The following is a 19,555-nucleotide window of genomic DNA, read 5'->3' on the forward strand; positions in this document are numbered from 1 at the left end:
AATTTATATTGGAGAAATTCCTGTGTAGAAGATTTTGTTTTAAAATTACCAAAATGTCTGCCTGGCAGTTTACGGACGCAGCCTTAAATCGCAATGTGGCATAGTTATCGCGTATTTAGTCGACGATTGTTAAGAGCTTTTATTTAGTAATATAACCGTAGAGCTCAGACTCTACGCTGAATCAGGGAAATTCAGGCACAGCCTAGTTCCAGGAATAAGAGTAAATGCAGCGCGTGAAAAGGGGGCCCAGACTCCGTATCTGCCTATGGGCCCAGGATCTCTAAGTCCGGCCCTGGTGACGTCACAACCGGAAGCAGCCAACATCGTTCAACAACTGTTACGGGAATGAATCAGAAGATTGTTGAACGCAGCCAAAGATAATTGAGCCCCACCCTTAAAGCAAGTGTCGGCTCTAGGTGAAGTAGCTCTTTTTTCAACAGATGTCGCTAGCGTCGAAATCGAAACAAGATGCTGAAGCTACATTTTGACCCAAAAGGTGGGACATAAAAGTATGCTTCGCGTTGATTGGCTCATTTGTAAATTTGTCAATAACTTCAATTATAGTAATTGTTTACAATATATTTTGTATGGGATATATAATTAGGTTAAAGTTCACTAAATATAGTAAAAGTGGTCTAAATATTATACTCTATAATGGCTCTCTGACGACGTTATTGTTTCGCTATTTTGAATTTTAGCTTCCGTTCCCATTAATAGATGGCTCCATGCTCTCCACGGTAGTCATTTTTTTCGAAGATTCATGGCCATCTCTAATAACAGGGGCCTTTTCATAATACAGGTGGCAATGATAGAGCCGACAGTTGCTTTAAATACGCCCTTTGCCATCAGGTGTATCAACAAATTTCACATTTCTGCCATTAGGTTTAACCTAGGAGTAACAAACACAGCACCCCACAAAAGGAGAACGCAACCAGTCAAAAGTCGTGCATTTTCTTGCGTACATTTTTCATTGGTTAGACGCTTTAGCGCCTGCTACCGTCGGAAGGGGAAAATTCAGAAATTATCTTCCCCCTTTCCGTAAAAAGTTCAGCGTAAAGGCTCGTCCAATGAAACATCGCGTTAGCGTGTTTAAAGGCTATCTGCGTTCTCCTTGTGTTTGTTGCTCCTAGGTTTAATTGAAGCAAGGGACGATTGGCGCTAGTTAAGGTAATAAAAATAAGTCGTAGTACGGCAGTATTAGCACACGATTTTTCGATTGAGTTCATACTCCCTTTAATAACTCGAAACTTTACAATAAATTTTATTACTTCTCAATAATTAGCGCTTATCTCAGAGTAAATGTGTACCTCAATTTCGCCACAATCCGAGTTAGCATATTTTTGCGTTTTAAAACAAAAGAGCTCTAGACTGCGTGGCTTTCACGCCACGAGCTATTCTTAGATTTTCGCCGAGCTCTGTTACCAATAAAACAATAGCTCATTTCTTCGCAAACTAACAACACTAAACAATTATGTCGCTGCAGAGCGGCCGTATAGCTTGATAGATTGGAAAGAATGAGTTCTACTGTAACGCGGAACGTACAAAGAAGAGCTGTAATACGGACCACATTAAAACAAGGCCGTCGTAGGCGGCAAAAATTGACTCACCAGCTGGTTTCACTCGGTCAGTGTAAATAACTATATACTCAATGTCCATAGGATCGTTTGAAAAATTCGGGCTAATATCTGGTAGCTCCTCCCACGTGACTCTGGAATACCTTCCCACTTCCCAAAACCCGTGCTTTCGTAGCTCCCCCCTTCCGTTACGTGACTCTGGAATACCTTCCCGCTTCCCAAAACCCGTGCTTTCGTAGCTCCCCCCTTCCGTTACGTGACTCTGGAATACCTTCCCGCTTCCCAAAACCCGTGCTTTCGTAGCTCCCCCCTTCCGTTCCGTGACTCTGGAATACCTTCCCGCTTCCCAAAACCCGTGCTTTCGTAGCTCCCCCCTTCCGTTCCGTGACTCTGGAATACCTTCCCGCTTCCCAAAACCCATGCTTTCGTAGCTCCCCCCTTCCGTTCCGTGACTCTGGAATACCTTCCCGCTTCCCAAAACCCGTGCTTTCGTAGCTCCCCCCTTCCGTTCCGTGACTCTGGAATACCTTCCCGCTTCCCAAAACCCATGCTTTCGTAGCTCCCCCCTTCCGTTACGTGACTCAGGAATACCTTCCCTAACGTCTGGAAACACTTCCCAAACTACTAAAATTCAGGGAGGGTTCAATCTGTAAAACTGCATGAGGACGATTTTAGTGACTAGGGTGTGACGTTAACCAATATTATATCTATAAAGTTTTTTATTAAACCACAGCACAGGAGCGACAAAGACCGCTAAATGTTTTGTGCGTAGAAAAATCGCTGCACCTGCTTTAATATTTAGCAACTAAATGCGAGGGAAGATAGTGTCAGCAAGGTTATTGTACTTTTAGGAGGTTCGACTACGACGCTCTAAAAGGAATATAAAAGCCGGTCTCACAATAAGTCAAACTTTCGTACCCCCTGACCCCCGGAAGGGGTTTTGTGTTGATTTGTCAACAACGTCCTCCATTGCGGATTAAAAAAGCTCTTTGAAAAATAAGTTAAGAATGATGGGATTAATTATAAAATAATTTTATAAAATGTATTTACTTTTGTTACTTAGAAAATATTTATTTAAAATTATGGCTATCTTTACCATAATTGGACCTACCGTGAAATAACGATAAAAGAGGGAAATTTCTGGAAAGCAAGTCTGACTTATGGGCGCCATCCGAAAGCTTCCGTAATCAGACCTCCTAAGGTTAAATAACCCTGGTTTCAAGCTGAAAGGACATGGGCGGATTAACATGGCTTAATATCCGCCAACTAAATATGTGAAATAGCACACGACTTTTGAATATCAATGTTTTTGGATGAAACTTTCAGCTGTTGTACATGCAGAGATAATTTTGAACGAGCAGACAGCTTTCATATATTAAATTTAAAACTCGGCTGGTAGGCGGCGATATTTGTGACCAAATTTATACTATGCACGAAGCCTATAGTTTGAAATGTAGAGTTAAAACTTATGGTAACTCCGAGAGAAAATTTTACTCAATTAAATCCGATTTTTTTCTGATATCTGACAGTTCAGTTTTGATACGGCTACGGCTACAATAGGGACAATGTGGGTTAAATTACGTTCGCGTAGCATGAGATCAGGGACTAAGGTAAAATGACTGTCCACGGCGCACTTCAAATGCTTGTCAGAGTGCCTAGAATTAAGTTGAACAAACGTTCTCTTCTCGATCGAGATAGCTATCTCTCGTTTCTCCGAAACTGAAAGCTGAAAATAGTCTAGGAAACCGGGGAAGTCGGTAGCCAATCTCCGCCGAAGGTGTGTTCGTTAAATAAATTTCAAGAGATAGGAGGCGGAAACCTCAGACTAACATCAGCTGATGTCGGGGGAATTGAGGACAACGGCCTAGAAAGAAATAAATGAAGTTGTGGTATTTCATTTGTGACTCTGCCACTTACGTAGAGTCCCCACTTACTACCAGGAAGCAAGGTTATTTAAAAGGGTTAGCCAAGAGGTATTTGCTAAATAAACTTTTATATTAAGACTGCGGTCAGGGACAATGCACTAGCAAGTTTGAAACATGTCCTTTATCTTAATATAGTCGTATGACAATATTATTACAGAAAAACTGTTAAAATTCGACAACCAGTTTTAACAAAAGTAAATTTACTTCGGTTTTTAATTCAATTGACACCAGAGCCATCTCCCTATACAATGATTCAAAATTATATTTGAAAAAGTACTTTTATTTCATTTTCGTTAGTGCTATCACAATAAAATACGCAACTGAACAAAACTCACAAAGCGTCTGCTTAGCAAACACAAAATCCAGGAGTTTATGAGTTTCTCATGTTGGCCGCTACCGTGCTACGTGGCTCTATGTAAACTGGAAAGGTTGATTGGCTTAAAACCATGGTGTCATTTTCCTAATGAGAAACTACAGTGGCGTCACTAGGTTTTCAAGTTCAAATAGGTTAAAGCCATAAGCCCAGTGAAAGTAGTGTATTTCCAATTTTTAAATTGCTTTCATCAGGACACGGATATGTTATTTCCAAAATGTTTGAAAACAGGCTATGAACTTTACTGTTATAAATTAATCCGATTTATCAATATTTATAAAATTATATAATTTTAACCTAATAATAATAAAATAATAGTAGCTTTATGAGTCTTGTCATAAGCTCGGCAATGACTAGGTCTACAGATAATTAAATTGAATCTGACGCCCTATGACATTTTACCACCAGAACTTCTGATGGTAAAATGTCATATCAATTCCTTTACTTCTGGTCCAGAAGTAAAGGAATTGATATGAAATTAGTTTTTGTAATGGGTGATTCCTACAGGGCCGTAGCTAGAGAAAATGGCGCCAGGGGCAAGCTGCAATTTTGGCGCCCCCTAATATAATAATATGGACCAGTTTTGGCGCCCCTATACCCTATCGCGCGCACGGCGCCCGCCCCGGCCGCCCAGCCCTAGCTACGGCCCTGGATTCCTATAGTCGATTCCACCTGTCCCTGGAGTAGGAAATTTGGAGCTGAATTACATTAATGCCCTAGCTCATCAAAACATATGTTCTGAGAATAGATATAAAATGGAATTCTCGGCGAAATAATTTTTGCTGTGAAATTGTAAAGTTGCGTACGTGCCTTTTGGTCCCTGCGTTAGGTTATATTTTGGTTATCGAATTAATAGTGACTATTCAAAACATTATCAGACACTCCCCCTGAATGATATCTATGACGTCAGTGTCATCTGTTAAAAATTCCACTTGGGTTTCCCAGTTTTTCTCTATAGTAGGAGGCGGGAGTGTTAACGCCGGAGCTGTGATCCATGAATATCGCATTGTTCCGTTGGCGCTAGAAGCGCATGGCCGGAAGAAAACTAGAAATTGGAAGACATTACGCCATAGCCAAAAGGCCTTCCCCATGCCAAAGACGTGTGAGGAGTGTTTCTGTGATGTCGAAACTAATTTACGCAATATTTTGTAACTAAAAATACTCAGATTTTACATTTCATCCACTCGTCGAATTGCGGATTCTTCAAGTTATTCAGGTGAATTATTTAAATCTTTACCTTAACCCAAATAAACCACGGAAATTTGCCGGCTATTAAACGTCAAAGCAAAGGCTTACGGGGAGAGCATGACTTCACCCGGTATTTTCTTCTGTTTTCCGTGGAAGATTTGTAGTATTTATTACCTTGAATTAGTTGGAAAATCGTCAAAATTTGGCAAAAATTTCATTTGAATGTTTCTTATGTTTTTACTTCATTTAGACTAACATGAATAAAACGAAAAGGTTATAAACTATGAAAGCAAAGAGCTTGATAAATGAAAGCAAGGAGCAACTCGGTTCTGATACAGTGAATTAAAGTGTTATATTTCAAGATGGTGTTGATCAATGAAACCATTGATGTGATAAATAAAGGATGCTTTTTCAATTATGATCGCACAGCGTGTATTAGGTAAGATAATTTAAAAATTTATTATCTTATACTAAACGGTCAACTTAAATAAATTGGGCTTTGATGATAACTAACTCATTTTGGTTTTTTACTTTTTTGTCTTTATAAATTGTGTTTTTCTTTTTGGCAAACTGATATTGTATGTAAGGAATTAGGAAGCGGTCTGTTTATCAAAATTAAAATTTTATTTGTATCAAATATTTTGGTTTGATATCGGACCCGAGTTTATCTTGTCTAGATTTTGTGTGGTACATATTGGACCTGATAAACTTCAAACTCTTTAATATGTAGAGATAGTTTCACAATTGAATTTCTCACATTATTGGCATTCCGAAATTGTAAACCATCTAGTTTATTCCAGTTCTTAATCTATCTATTTATAAAATGATAAAGTATTATCAAAGTATATTTAGTGTATATTTTTCCAAGGGGTTTTTATTTACTTCATTTGCTTAAAAATGGGATAGTGTAATTAATTTTATTTCACTCTGGTATCATGATTAAATTTTAAGAGCTTTAACTGTGTTAATTTAATTTAGGCTATTTATATATTTAACCTCATTACTATTTTTGTGTTAAGTTTGTATTAACATGAATTATGTTTATTTGGACTTCAAAAATTTATGGAAAAAATAGTGGATAGGCTCTTTTGGCGGATATCGAAATAGTTGTAGGTTAATTTGAGCTGAAAAATAAAAAAGCTACTTATAATCTTACATTAAGTAAACCTATTTTAGAAGTTACGGATGAAAAAAACTATTTGGGATGAAAGAAATAATTTTTATTACTTGATATGCTTTATGAACCAAATGTTACCATGTAGTATAATTACAACCCTGAAATCCGTTAAGTCAAATATAGTTTGTTCTATTGCGCATGACTTTAAACTGGTTTTTCTTTCTACTATCAAATCTCTAGCAACAGTGTTTGGCAGGGACAACACAGTAAGGAATGATTTTAAGGAAAGAAATTAACATTAATAGTGTGGTTGGGCAGGCCCAACCTAGCACTTCAACCAGAGGTCCATAATGCAGTCCCAACCTTTTGGACCTGAAAAAGCCTTGTTTTAGAAACGAATCTCTGACATATTGTAAAGAAATATTAAGACATAACAAAAATAAAACTAAAATTACATGAGCATAATCTTGTTATGTTGAGTAACACAATCTGCTGTTTTGATTGCGTAACAACAACACTGATTGCACCCGGTACTTCCTTTTTCTAAACTTATTATCGTTTTATAGGGATGGCATATTATCATCAGTAATATTTGTTACTTGCATCTTGTGTATTGTGCGAATTGTAAGGCTTCATTGGTTAAAGCATAACCAATGTCAACAGTACCTGATTTTCTACTTAGCCACTGCAGAAACTCTATTATTGTAAGTAATAATTACCATGATTTCCTCTAAAGATTTAATGTTGCAATTGTTTAATTTTTATAATAAAGACAACATTGTAATAGAACTAATGAAATTGTATTCATTAGTTCTATTACAATTTATGTATAAAATTCATAATAACAATCGACCCGAATCCGAATGTGTTCTAAACCATTTTCAAAAAGGGAACCTAATGCATAACTATAACACACCTGGTAGTGATTGTAACCTTTTTAGAATAGTGGAAAATACAAAAAAAAACCTTATGTAATAAGAGCATAAAAGAAAATTTTATAGAACTATGGCATACCTTACCTGATAAAATCAAAAATAGTCCAAACCTAAGTATTTTTAGTAAATTTTACTGGAACAATTAATTTGTCATTTAATAATCTCAATTTTATTTATATTTAACTTAAACTAGACCCTTTTGTAAATCAGTGAAACACTGAAAAGGATATCTAGTAAAAGCTATTATTAAATAAATTATTATTATTAACATGCATAGTTTGTGTTTAGAATATTAGCCAATTGTGGTGACTCAAGAAATGTTGAAAAACTTATCCAGATATTTTTAATGTTGTGAAATTTTATGCTGATAGATTATTTGTTGAGGTTTTATTTATAGCTATAGATAATAGATAAGGTTCATTGAATTTCAAGTTTTATCTTTTCATTAAGAAAAGTTTAAAAGAGCATATCAGAATGCTTCTTTTCATTTTACTTGATACAGATTTTCTATCACCAATCGAATATCGTTGTTTTTTATTTGTTTACACACGTAACCCCCCTGTCTAAAGAAAAGGTATGATCTATATTCTGAAGTCTGGCGTACGTGACCAATCAATTAAAATATTATCATTAGTTAATTGAGAATTTTCTTATTTTTAAAAAGTTTTTCCTGAATTTTCTTTTTTAATGCCGGTATTGGCCAATATTGACTTTGTTTAAGCCGATATTGACCGATACCGATATTCAGGGTGACCAGACTTGAGATTTCCTATATTTTTAATGCCTTCCTATATATTCCTTTATTCTCACCTATTTTCCTATAAATTCACGGTCTTTTGAAAATGAAAGATCTTCATCCAATAATGCAAGAAAGCAGTGTACAAAAAATTAATATTCTAGGTGATTCGAGTCAAAGTATACCAATATGCAATAATTACCGTATTATTTTTCCTATACTTTCCTATAATTCGCCTATTTTATTTCCTATATTTTCCTATTTAGTGTCCTATATTTTCCTATAATTCGCCTATTTTCTTCACTATATTTTCCTTTAATTCGCCTATTTTCTTTTCTATAATTCGCCTATTTATTGTCCTATATTTTCCTATAATTCGCCTATTTTCTTCACTATATTTTCCTTTAATTCGCCTATTTTATGTCCTATATTTTCTTATAATTCGCCTATTTAGTGTCCTATATTTTCCTATAATTCGCCTATTTTCTTCACTATATTTTCCTATAATTCGCCTATTTTATTCACTATATTTTCCTATAATTCGCATATTTTATTGTCTATATTCTCCTATAATTCGCCTATTTAGTGTCCTATATTTTCCTATAATTCGCCTATTTAGTGTCCTATATTTTCCTATAATTCGCCTATTTTGTCCTATATTTTCCTATAATTCGCCTATTTTATGTCCTATATTTTCCTATAATTCGCCTATTTAGTGTCCTATATTATCCTATAATTCGCCTATTTTGTCCTATATTTTCCTTTAATTCGCCTATGTTTTCCTATAATTCGCCTATTTTCTTCACTATATTTTCCTATAATTCGCCTATTTTCTTCACTATATTTTCCTATAATTCGCCTATTTTCTTGTCTATATTCTCCTATAATTCGCCTATTTAGTGTCCTATATTTTCCTATAATTCGCCTATTTTATGTCCTATATTTTCCTATAATTCGCCTATTTTATGTCCTATATTTTCCTATAATTCGCCTATTTTATTTCCTATATTTTCCTATAGCTCTCCTATTTTGTATCCTATATTTTCCTATAATTCGCGTCTAAAATTCCTATTTTTGCTATAAAATTTTTAAAGCCTTTCCCTGGTCACCCTATGATAATATAAAAATAGGTTGATATATAGGTGCATCCCTACCCAGAAGGGTCTTTACCACTAGTTCCAAGTTTTTATAACACATTTCCATCTTATGATACATTTTATTCTGGTATGTTCAAAGTCATTATTTCATAGCAAACTGAAACTAGTTAATAAAATTTTAATATGCAAAATATAACAAACTTTCATTTTCAATGTCTTTCAAATGAGTACAATAAGAACTGCACACGTTAAAAGATGATTTATTCCATTTTCTTCATATAAAAAAATTCAAAGATACTGTACACAAAAGTATACTAATAATATTCTTAAATACAAACAGAAATTTCAATTAAAAATAAAGATCAAATTACGCATTCCACTCATACAATAAATCAATATTTGGAATCTTAAGATACAATTGCAAAAAATGTCAGTAACAGATTGCAATGATTGTTATAATTATCAAATCTAATTTATAACTTTTTCCTTTCCATAGGGGCTTGAAATGGCTAATATACAGTCATTTACCTCAACTGGAGTTTGCAGCAATTTACTTGAAACTAGTACAATTTATTCTCTTGTGCCATTTTCATTGGACAGTAGCCACCAGAATTTTGCACAGAGAAAAGATAGTTTCATGGTAATGATATAACTTTATTTTCCAGTGAATAGGATTAGCAAAATCCACAATTTTGAAGACTTTAACACTTCTTAAGAAAACATTTTTTAAATTGGGTAGTTGTAAAAATTGACATGGGTTCCCCTCTCCCCTTCTTATAGTGTGCTTCCAACTGGTTCCAGAAAAATTTCAGATCAGTACCTTTTCTCAGTTCAGTTACTTTGAGATAATGAATCTGATTAAAAAAATCTGACTAAATGATTACCTTCAGATACCTGGAAATTCAGACCTGAATAATGGGAACAGAACTTGGAAACACTGCCTCCTTAACCTCTGTTATCCGACTCCTGTTGCTATAGCATGAGTAACATACGTATGACACTGAACCGTTTCGGTTAATGATAGTCTGTTGTAGAGTGATTGCATAATCGGAAGTCGCGTTACTGGAAACTCGCCTGTTCTTTCTCTCATTACTTCCAAAATTAGTTTGATGGCTATAAATATGAGTGAAAATGCGTTCAAGTCTCAAATTTAAAAATATCTAACTAATATAATAATAAATTCAATAGTCTATTGGTTTGTAGGTCCTTGTAGCTAAGATAATGATTTATATGGTCATTAGCGAAACAGACTATCATTAAATAACTTAGCGTTGTAAGAATATGGAGTGTCATACTTATGTGTACTGTGTTACTCATGTTATAGTATTATTATCTGACACGTATTGTTAGCCCCCTTATGATGAAATTGGCTAGTTGTGCTAAGGATCTAAAGAATCTTTAATTTTATGAAAAAAAGGTTTTGATAAAACCGGAGTTGTTTAAAGGCGGTGTAAAGTGTTGGGAAAATTGAGGGAAGCAATTATATGTATATGGAATGATAATTATTAGTACTTGCTTTGTAAAGTGCAGATTGGGTCATAGGCACAATGTGGAATTTTATTAATTAAAATATTTTATATAGAAAGAAACAAGATATGTAGTATCTTGTTTCTTTCTATATAAAATATTTTAATTACTGATTATGACTTTTAAACCATTTATTCAACAAGAGTGGAATTTTATTGACATTGAAGAGGGATAATGTGGAAAATAGAATATGTATGACAGTTCTAATATTTTAAACTACTTGTATTTTCAGGATTATTTTACCCGCACTAGTCATTTTTACAATATATTTTACATTGATTGCTGTTTTGGGGCTCTTTCATATTAAATCATCATGGTATGAATGCATGGGTAAGTTTTTATTTTGTTCGTTTTTAGTATAGGCAGGTTACTTAATAATTAACCAAGAGACCAATGCAAATGAGGCTTACGCTAACTATATTGAAATTCCAAGCAATTTTTCAAAATATATTAAGTACAGGATAGATAAATTTTTTTAAATTGTTGGGCTGTCCTATGAAAGAATGGCTTATCTGCTTCTCTAGAAATCAAATTAGATTAAATTAAAAACTTGCATGTCTAGTAGTAGCAATTAAGATTTTATTTTGAACTTTTCTACTTGGCGTTAGAAAGTTGCATCACAGATTTATTTTATTCCTACTTTGAATAACCTGTACGAGATCTTTGTTTTTACAGTACCTCACTGGTTGATGTTGTCAATAGGAGAGTTACTAGTCGTTCAGCTTTTTATGGTTGCTGGTATTTATATAACAAGAAAAATTAATACAATCTCAGCAATTGAATCTTTAAAGAGCCAACAAAGAAGAGATTTATGGAGGTAAAAGATTTAAAATCTAAATTTTTAATTAATTTTAAAAAAAATTTCTAGAGTTTATTGGCAAATTTTTTTTTAATTTTTAAATTTATTTGAAAATTTATGTAAAAATTTCTCTAATAAGTTTTTTGAACTGTGGAATTTTTCACTATATGGAAAAATTAGAGACACCATATTTGTTTGTTGCAGGATAATATTAAATGCACGAAAGCGCATAAAATAGTTATTTTGAAAATCGTTTCTGTGGTTATTTAAATTGTATACCTAAAAAAGAAACATTCAATAGATAATATATTGATGAAATTTTTCATTTCAGCGTCATTTTAGCTTATGAATTTGCAGCCTTAACTTCTGTCATTTTTGATGCCACAGTTAAAATAGGTTAGCAACTATTCTACTTAACTAGAGTATGACACATAGTGTATCATTGTTTTCCTAAATATTCCTTTCTGTCTTAGCTGGAACGGACGAAGGAGGATGTAGCGGAATTTATGTAAGTGTCTTTAATTGTTTATTATGTACCCTGTTCTGGTGAATTTGGAAAATGTTTTGTGGTATCCAGGAAGCACTAATGACTCTGTAGAATCATTCTGAACCTAATTAACATAATTAGTAAAACTTTTATCCATTAAGTCTTCTAGAAATATTGTTTTATATTACTTGATATTTTTATGTGAGTAAGTTTTATGTAATTTATGATAGTCCTGGTCGTGACAAATTTCCTGGTACTAAATTGGTGCGTAATATATGTAGTGTTACTATAAGTAACATATTAAAGCTCAAGTATGCCAGAGATAATAATTAATGCGTCAAGATTTTCAGTGATAATAAAATATTGAAATAGAGCCAAGTTAATCAGGGTTGGCAAAAAAGGCTTTTTCTAAAAAAGAAAAATCCAATATGATTTTATTTGCTAAAATCAAGGTTATAACTGGATAAAACCTAATAGGTATTTCTCCTAGTGTTGATGTTTTTAGCAGACGATTTACAATTAAAATTATAAAGTTTTCGTACTTTCATTATTGATAGACTCTTGTTATTCATATTTCATTAGCAATAAAAGATTATTTCGCTTTTTTCACAGCTCTTGCACTTAAATTTATACTTAAAAAAAATTGTTTTTTCTAAGTTGATTAAGCTGGTCTGGCTGATTTTTGCCAACCCTGCAAGATATTTATTGATGTCCAAGTAGAATTAAAAAAAAAAAAGCTACAGCTATCATGTCTGATTAATGGTTATTTGGGAGCATAACTAGGAATGGTAATTTCAATTAGCTACACCAATTTCAGAAAGGGGATGTTGAAATGGTTGGGAGAATCGTTACAAAATAATTGATAGAGAAATCCAAAATTGGCTGACTACCATGAAGTTATAGAGGGTTTGGAAATAGAATTCTAAGAAATTTATTTTATTGAAAATATCTTATGGAAGCATGTAAAAATACATTTAAAATATTTCCATTATGGAAAAAAAATTGTTCAGATTTTTTGTTTCATCATCAATTTCAAATGTTTTCAGCATCACATGCAAGCAATCTATTCACCAATTTTAACCCTTTGTGTTGTAAGTATTTAATTTCATACTCTTCAAAGTTTAAAGGAAATAGTAGGTTAAAAATTAACTATTAAATTATAGGGTATTCGATTTTTATTCCCCATTTGGGTGATGCTGGTAGTCTATCAGCCAATTAAAGGCCACTTTTCTGGTGATGAAGAAAGGCTGCTCAGCTGGACCATAGATGTAAGAACAAAACTCCATTTTATACAGGAAATACTGCCTAGTATATTAAAGGATATATCTTTTGATGCTACAAAACTAGTGTACTCAAATTGTAATAAGAAAGTTTTTATGGTACACCAAAAAAGGTTTTTCAAAATTATATTTCGTTATTATAATTTGAATACCAAAGGATATAGTTCGAACAATTAATTTATCGATGCAAGCTTATCTTAAAATGAAAAGGATATGAGATTAGTTTCATAATGCTTATGTAATTCACCATGTAATTAAATAAACATTCTCAAGGGGTATGAGATAAGCTAGTTTAGTTAATGAGCTGTAAATAATGAGCTTAAAGTTCTGGATTTTTTTCCACTGCTTTATTGACCACCAAATGTAATAATCTAAATAACCTGGAACCGACCATGCATATATGGCGATAGTGTCTCCATCATCAGTTTTATTAAGTAGTGTATATAGGGAACGTGAAAATAATAAATAAGATTCTTGAGTGACTTTTCAGTAGTGTTCGTACGGGGTCAAAATTCAGTCGGGTTCGGGGTTAAGCCATATCCCTGAAAGAAAAAGTCTGGGTCGGGGAAAAACGTCTGGGGTTTTTGGAGTCTGGGTTAAGCTACCCCCAAAAAAATTTGGATCAGGTAAGGCCACCACCGAAAAAAATTATTCTTGCTTATTTTTAACTAAAAGAACCAAATAATTTCGTGGAAGAAGGTTTATAGTAAATAAAATGACTATTACGCGAAAAACATGAGGCGAAGGAGAGATAAAGTGAAATATAAATAGAAAAAGGTTATAGGAGAAGAAATAAGCTCTTTCCGATTCCAAAGTTAAAACGTACATTCCCGAAAATTAACCCCAAAACATAACACCCTGACTTTATTTTTTCGGGGTCGGGGTCACCGTACTAACACTACTTCTCAGAATGTAGTTGTCAATTTTCTTTATATTTTTAGAAATTGTTAGTTAACTGTAGTAATAGCTAGGTTAGAATATAACAGTAAGGGTATCCAGCTATTTATTGAATATCATGATTTAACATTAGTACACTTACTTATAGAAAATTATTTAAAACATTTCAGTCTCCTGGCTCAACATTCGCAGTTCCTATCAATCAGGGTCAAAGCATTGGCAAACAGATGCGCCAAACTGGTTCAGAGGTTGATTTTGCTGGCAGCTCGCCTGTCTTGCCAACATACACCACTCTCATCAGGGGAACTTCTCCACTGACTCCTGGTAAAACTCAGTTGAACTATTTGAATTCCATTCTTATCCGCAAGTATAAATTGGAATTTGTACACTATACTGACTTTTAAATACCCTGGTTTTGTACCAAAGATGAATGTTGCACCTGACTGCTGTTTGTGTTCGCTATCGCAAAGTTGAGGAAAACAATCTTTAAAACTTAAGAACTTAATAGAGGTTGATGAGTTTTAACTTATTCACTTAATGGGGATTTAATTAGCAATTAACCAAAGATTGAGAAATTATATCGGTTTTACAGACCAAAGAGGGTTTTAATTTGAAAATTATTTCGTTATACTCTTTGAAGAAATTATACAAAGGAATATCAGAAAGTTGAGGTTATGTTTTTAAATATTTAAAATAAGACTTGTAGAGTCTTATACTCATACCAAAGATTTTTACGAACATAGACAACTTTTTTTAAATTAAGTTTTCACGAATAAAAGATTATTTTTTGTGCCACAGATTTTTACAAGTAATTTTCCTTTTTTTAACTGACTGATATACTAAAAGATGTAGAAAGAAATTTGCACCCGGAAAATATTTTAATTTCTAGGGACCCCCGTTTGAATGTTACACTTGCAAATTTCATCCACTTTAGAACTTTTTGATATAATTTATTTCACTGATTTTTAAGTGTTTTTTTAATACATTGACACATGATATGATCATTACAAGAAGTGAACCAAAGTTATCTGATGACAATAGTACTCTACTGAGTCTATCAAATACCATGCACAGAGAAATATCACAATAGATAATTCAAATTCATTGCTTCCCATTCGTTTTATGCTTTAATAATAAACAGTATTTTATCTTAAAACTTTGGTTCATAACTTCTGATATGGTGAAACTATATTATTTTCATTTGTTCTTCAACAATGCTCAAATAGTTTTATTCTTGGATATAATTTTTTTTTAACATTTTTTGGGATGTGTAAGTGTAGTTGTTTCAGCTGATTGTGATATAATTTAGAAGTAAAGCCTAAAAGTTCTCCATTAAATACCAAGTTATCACTACGAAAAATGGTGGGAAAAGCATGCAAATAATCTAATCATCTGCATCGTAAATGAACTAATTGATTAGATAATTGGCCTGCTTTTGAACAATACAGTGTACAGTTGTATTTCCCTAAACCAAAACCTTTTTGGTGATTTGGACATACCTTAAGAGTAAACTCACTATAGTTATTTCTATTCTAAATATTTGTGAGAAATATATGCCCTACTTTGATTTGAATTTAAGCGTACTGACTTGATAAATTTACAAATTTTTTGGTATTGTAAACATTTAATGTAACCAGAAGTATATAATATATTCTTATGAGAAGTATCCATCTAAGTCATAAAATGAAACCATCACAGGCTCAAAACAGAAGCATCATGGTGGAAAATTTTCACTGTGCATTATTCTGTCCAGGGATTTAAATTAAAAAATTTACACTTCGTAATATAAAAACAAAATTCCCTCTGTTATAGTTAAAAAAAATCACTGCTATGTATTTCCCCTTGCACTATTTTCTCTTCTTAAACATGTTTTGGAGCCTGTGTAGATATTACTGATGGGGCGAAACTCTGAATTAAATATAGAAACTATTTTATATTTTATACTTTATGTTACGGGCCTCCTTGTAAATCAGGCATGTCCTGAAGGTGAAACCCAATAAAAGCATTTTTATTATTATTATATGATATCGGGATTTTGCCGATTAATTGGCTTGCATCCAAATTACCAATTTTACCCGATATTCTCAAAAGCAAGAATGATGGCGCCACTTACCTTGAATTTGGCTTTTCTAATTTATTTAATTTAAAATATCGGTATTAGGAAAAATCAATATCAGCCAACACACTAGCAGTATAAGGAGATGGTTACTTCTCTCTAAGAGATATATTACTTCTTATATAATAGTTTTATTTTCACTAAAGCCAATATTATTTTAAAGTTAGGGAAAAAAATTTATAATTTTCTATTCACTACAAATAGCCTGGGGGATTGACATTTTAATTTTCACAAATGTCAATTAAATTAAGGGCATTTTAGATGCAATCAACCCCAAATGGGTTGGCTATTATTTTACTGCTCACTATTGTTGCACCTAATGCTTGTGATATATTCTATTTGCCCATGAACCACAAGTCAAAGGCATCTGTCGACTAGCCCTCCCAATATCAATCTTCAATTTCCTAGTTTTATTGTAATACTTGGAAACGCACCTTTTAATAATTCATTTCAAAATATGCATTTGCCTTTTATACTAACTTCTTTATTTTGGTATAATAATAATAATTATTATTAATCTTTGATCACTTGTACGCATGTTCAAAGTTTTACTGCATAAGTGATGGAAATTAGCATATATTAGATTATTTCATAGTATTAATTTTTTATTGACATTTTGGAATTATTTTTTAAGTTTTCTTGGATATTTTTATACTTAATTTTATTAAAATTTGAAGTCATTTTGGATTTTTTTGGTTCATCTTTTTCAAATGCATGGGTTTGTTTCTGCTTCCCTTTATAGCCCCCTCCTTATGAACGAATAAAATGGAAAAATTGAAGGCGTTTATTTTCAAATAGGGTATGTTACTGGAATTTTACGTAGAACAATTCTGACTCCCATCAAGGAGGAAGATACGTACAACCAATTGTCTTCCCAAGAATATGACTGCAAACTTGCCGGTGAATCTGGTTTTGATGATTCACAAAAATTCAATAATGTGTGAATTTCTTCTGTGGAACTTCGGTTCTAAACCGTTACATAAACTAAAGTGTAAATGAGCTAAAGATTGTTACTTTTTAGTGAAATTTAAGTGAGAAATTTGAAAATTGTGCAATGGTGTGTACAAAAGACTATACTTTACGGTACGTATTAGCTTTACTCGTTTGACTGGAAATGTGAGAATAGTAGAAATAATTCTCTTCGCTAAACAATTGATTTATAGTGTAAATCCAACGTTTTAAGTATTATTTAATGTTTATAACCCCTATCTCCTTGTAATAAGTGCAATATATATTTACAAAGCTGCAATATATTTAAGCCCATTGTAGTATTAAAATAGTCTGGGAGACAATGCGCATCTCGATCAGTCAAGTGCCAACAATCAAACCATGCAAGAAGTGTACTCCCTCCAAATTTTCAATCTGAATGTGGCGAAATGAAATATATAATCACTACCCTGTAGTATTTAGGCTTCTACTCCTAATCACCCACAATTTTACATAAAAATTGAATGAAACCTTTGGTCAGTGTGATTGTGCGATGCTACCCAAAACTGCCAATCTACGAAAAAATTTGTATAAAAAATAGGTATACCAAAGCTAGATGTTTATGCGTGTAAAATATTAGAAGAACAAATTTCTCGTGTATTCCCAAAATAATTGAAGCTCTAATGAAATAGCATATCAAGAGAGTATAATATATATGTATAAAATGTAAAAACGTTTTCGGTATTTTTTTTATGGAGTGGAAAAGTTGTGGGTTGAAAAAAATTATTTTGGGGGTTTTTCTCTTGTTACTATAGAAATATACCCGTTTTGGTATATCATCCATCCCAAATTATCTAGTTCAATTAATTTTTCACCAAACATAACAAGGGCTGGATTAACCATTTACGAAAATAAGCATGTGCTTAGGGAATCAAGAGAAGGAGGCACCACATATATATAAATCAACTGCAGTGTTATAAATAAGGACCACGTAGCGTGGCCCTCGTGATAAAGGGCCCAAAACCAGTTACAGCATTGGGTGCAGTTAAATCAGGTACCAAATATGTAAGTGCTTACGGCCTTTAAGGTCTGAAACCAGCCCTGGACATAGCAGAATGTATTGTGCCATTTTACCAAACCTAGACCTTCTTGACGTAATGGTTTCTTGCTTTGGGTATTAGCTTAGCTACTTATTATTATTATTAAATACATTTTTTAAGCACCCTACAAATACGCATAAAACCTCTATCAACTGATAACTCCATGGCTCTAAAATGTTTAATTACTACACCTCACATGGTTAAATTTGTGAGAAATCCATTTTCTCTTATCCAGATTGGCACACATTTTGGTTTTCTCCAACCAAAGTGTAGGTAAAGTACTTGACTATCTCAATTTTCATGTAAATTTTGGTTTTTGACCCTAAAACTGAAGAATTAAAAAAAAACCCTTTATATTCCATGTTGTTAGACAAATTTAGTTACGGTAATATAGAAACTGTATTTACAATTCCAGTGTGGTGTAATTTAAAGAAAAGGTAGTATATATAATATTTATTACACCATATGATCTTACATTATATGCAAACCATGATCGAAGTTTGAATCTCTTATTTGATCAACAAGTTGTAAATACTGTACTAAGTTCGAACTAATTCTACCTCTAATATGATGATTTAAAATGTTAAATATTTATTGGATCGTTGTTTAAAGAAAGTGAAACTGGTTTTAAATGTTTGATTATTGCGTTATAATTAATCTATGCCTGCGTTGTCTTTTATGGTAAGTGTTTTAAAGTGTTGTTGTTTTACTTGAATTTGTACAGTTTTGTAAGAACAACATTAGACAGTGATTTTCTTGGTCTTTCATAGGCTTTGTATTATGTAAAATCACATTTTAGGAATTTTTTAAATAAAATTTTTAAATAAGAAGTCGAGATATTTTTACATTTTTGAAAGTGCCTTATTTTTACATAGGGGGCGGAGCCTACGAAGGTACATACTCCAATGAAATAACAGCAGCAACATAGAGAAATACCTCTCTCATAACAAATATATAGTTCTGGTATTACAAATTTGATCATAATATTATTTAAAGTTTAGTTTAACTGCAATAGGCCTAGAGAGGAAAAATATTAATGTTAATAGTGGCCCATTAAAATTTCTAATTCAACCAGGGTTTATAGAATAGAGTAATAGCAGTGCTACGTCACCCATACTTTTTCCAATAGACCAGTAGCACACTGTAGATGCGGCCGTGGCCGCCATTGTGGGCGTGAATTTTTTATGAATAGGAAAACGCATGGGTGACGTCGTGTGACGTAACACTGCCATTACTCATAAAAAATTCGCGCCTACAATGGCGGACATTTCCAAAGCTACGGAGTGCTACTAGTCTGTAGAATGGATCGCCAGCTAAACGCAATTAGCCCTATGTAAAAGAAGGGTAAGCTTTGCCGCAAGACCGATGGTCAATGTACTCCCCCACTAAAGTGCCACAAACACTTCTGGGTTCAAGTGACTCTTGGAAAGAAATAGTTTAAAGTAGTGGTAGTAAATATGGCCACGGAAAATTAAAA

The 19,555-nt window shown here is 33.0% G+C and overlaps 1 protein-coding gene across 2 annotated transcripts; it reads left to right on the top strand.

Moving 5' to 3' along the window:
• Positions 1 to 4,824: 4,824 nt before the first annotated feature.
• LOC149957677 (uncharacterized) lies at positions 4,825 to 18,902 on the top strand. Of its 2 annotated transcripts, none has more exons than XM_090165695.1 (12): positions 4,825 to 5,088; positions 5,311 to 5,499; positions 6,744 to 6,881; positions 9,442 to 9,585; positions 10,705 to 10,802; positions 11,148 to 11,289; positions 11,603 to 11,667; positions 11,745 to 11,779; positions 12,805 to 12,849; positions 12,922 to 13,026; positions 14,106 to 14,259; positions 16,850 to 18,902. In XM_090165695.1, the coding sequence occupies exons 2-12, from the start codon at positions 5,423 to 5,425 to the stop codon at positions 16,993 to 16,995; spliced, it is 1,149 nt and encodes a 382-aa protein (XP_090021821.1). In that variant the 5' UTR covers positions 4,825 to 5,088; positions 5,311 to 5,422; the 3' UTR covers positions 16,996 to 18,902. The 2 variants fall into 2 exon arrangements, with proteins under 2 accessions (XP_090021821.1, XP_090021822.1); XM_090165696.1 differs by lacking the exon at positions 16,850 to 18,902 and adding an exon at positions 14,362 to 14,651.
• The last annotated feature ends 653 nt before the right edge of the window (positions 18,903 to 19,555 follow it).

Source organism: Leiobunum rupestre, chromosome 2 (assembly GCF_980474605.1).
Source record: "Leiobunum rupestre chromosome 2, qqLeiRupe1.1.hap1, whole genome shotgun sequence".
In the NCBI taxonomy this organism is placed as follows: domain Eukaryota; kingdom Metazoa; phylum Arthropoda; class Arachnida; order Opiliones; family Sclerosomatidae; genus Leiobunum; species Leiobunum rupestre.

What these genes read in the sequence shown, in the direction of transcription:
- LOC149957677 (XM_090165695.1), top strand. Translation starts at nt 5,423, where the DNA reads ATGGTGTTGATCAATGAAACCATTGATGTGATAAATAAAGGATGCTTT. An exon ending in ACTGCAGAAACTCTATTATT is followed by an intron (nt 6,882 to 9,441) that starts GTAAGTAATAAT and finishes TCCTTTCCATAG; the next exon opens with GGGCTTGAAATGGCTAATAT. An exon ending in AACTTCTCCACTGACTCCTG is followed by an intron (nt 14,260 to 16,849) that starts GTAAAACTCAGT and finishes ATTTTCAAATAG; the next exon opens with GGTATGTTACTGGAATTTTA.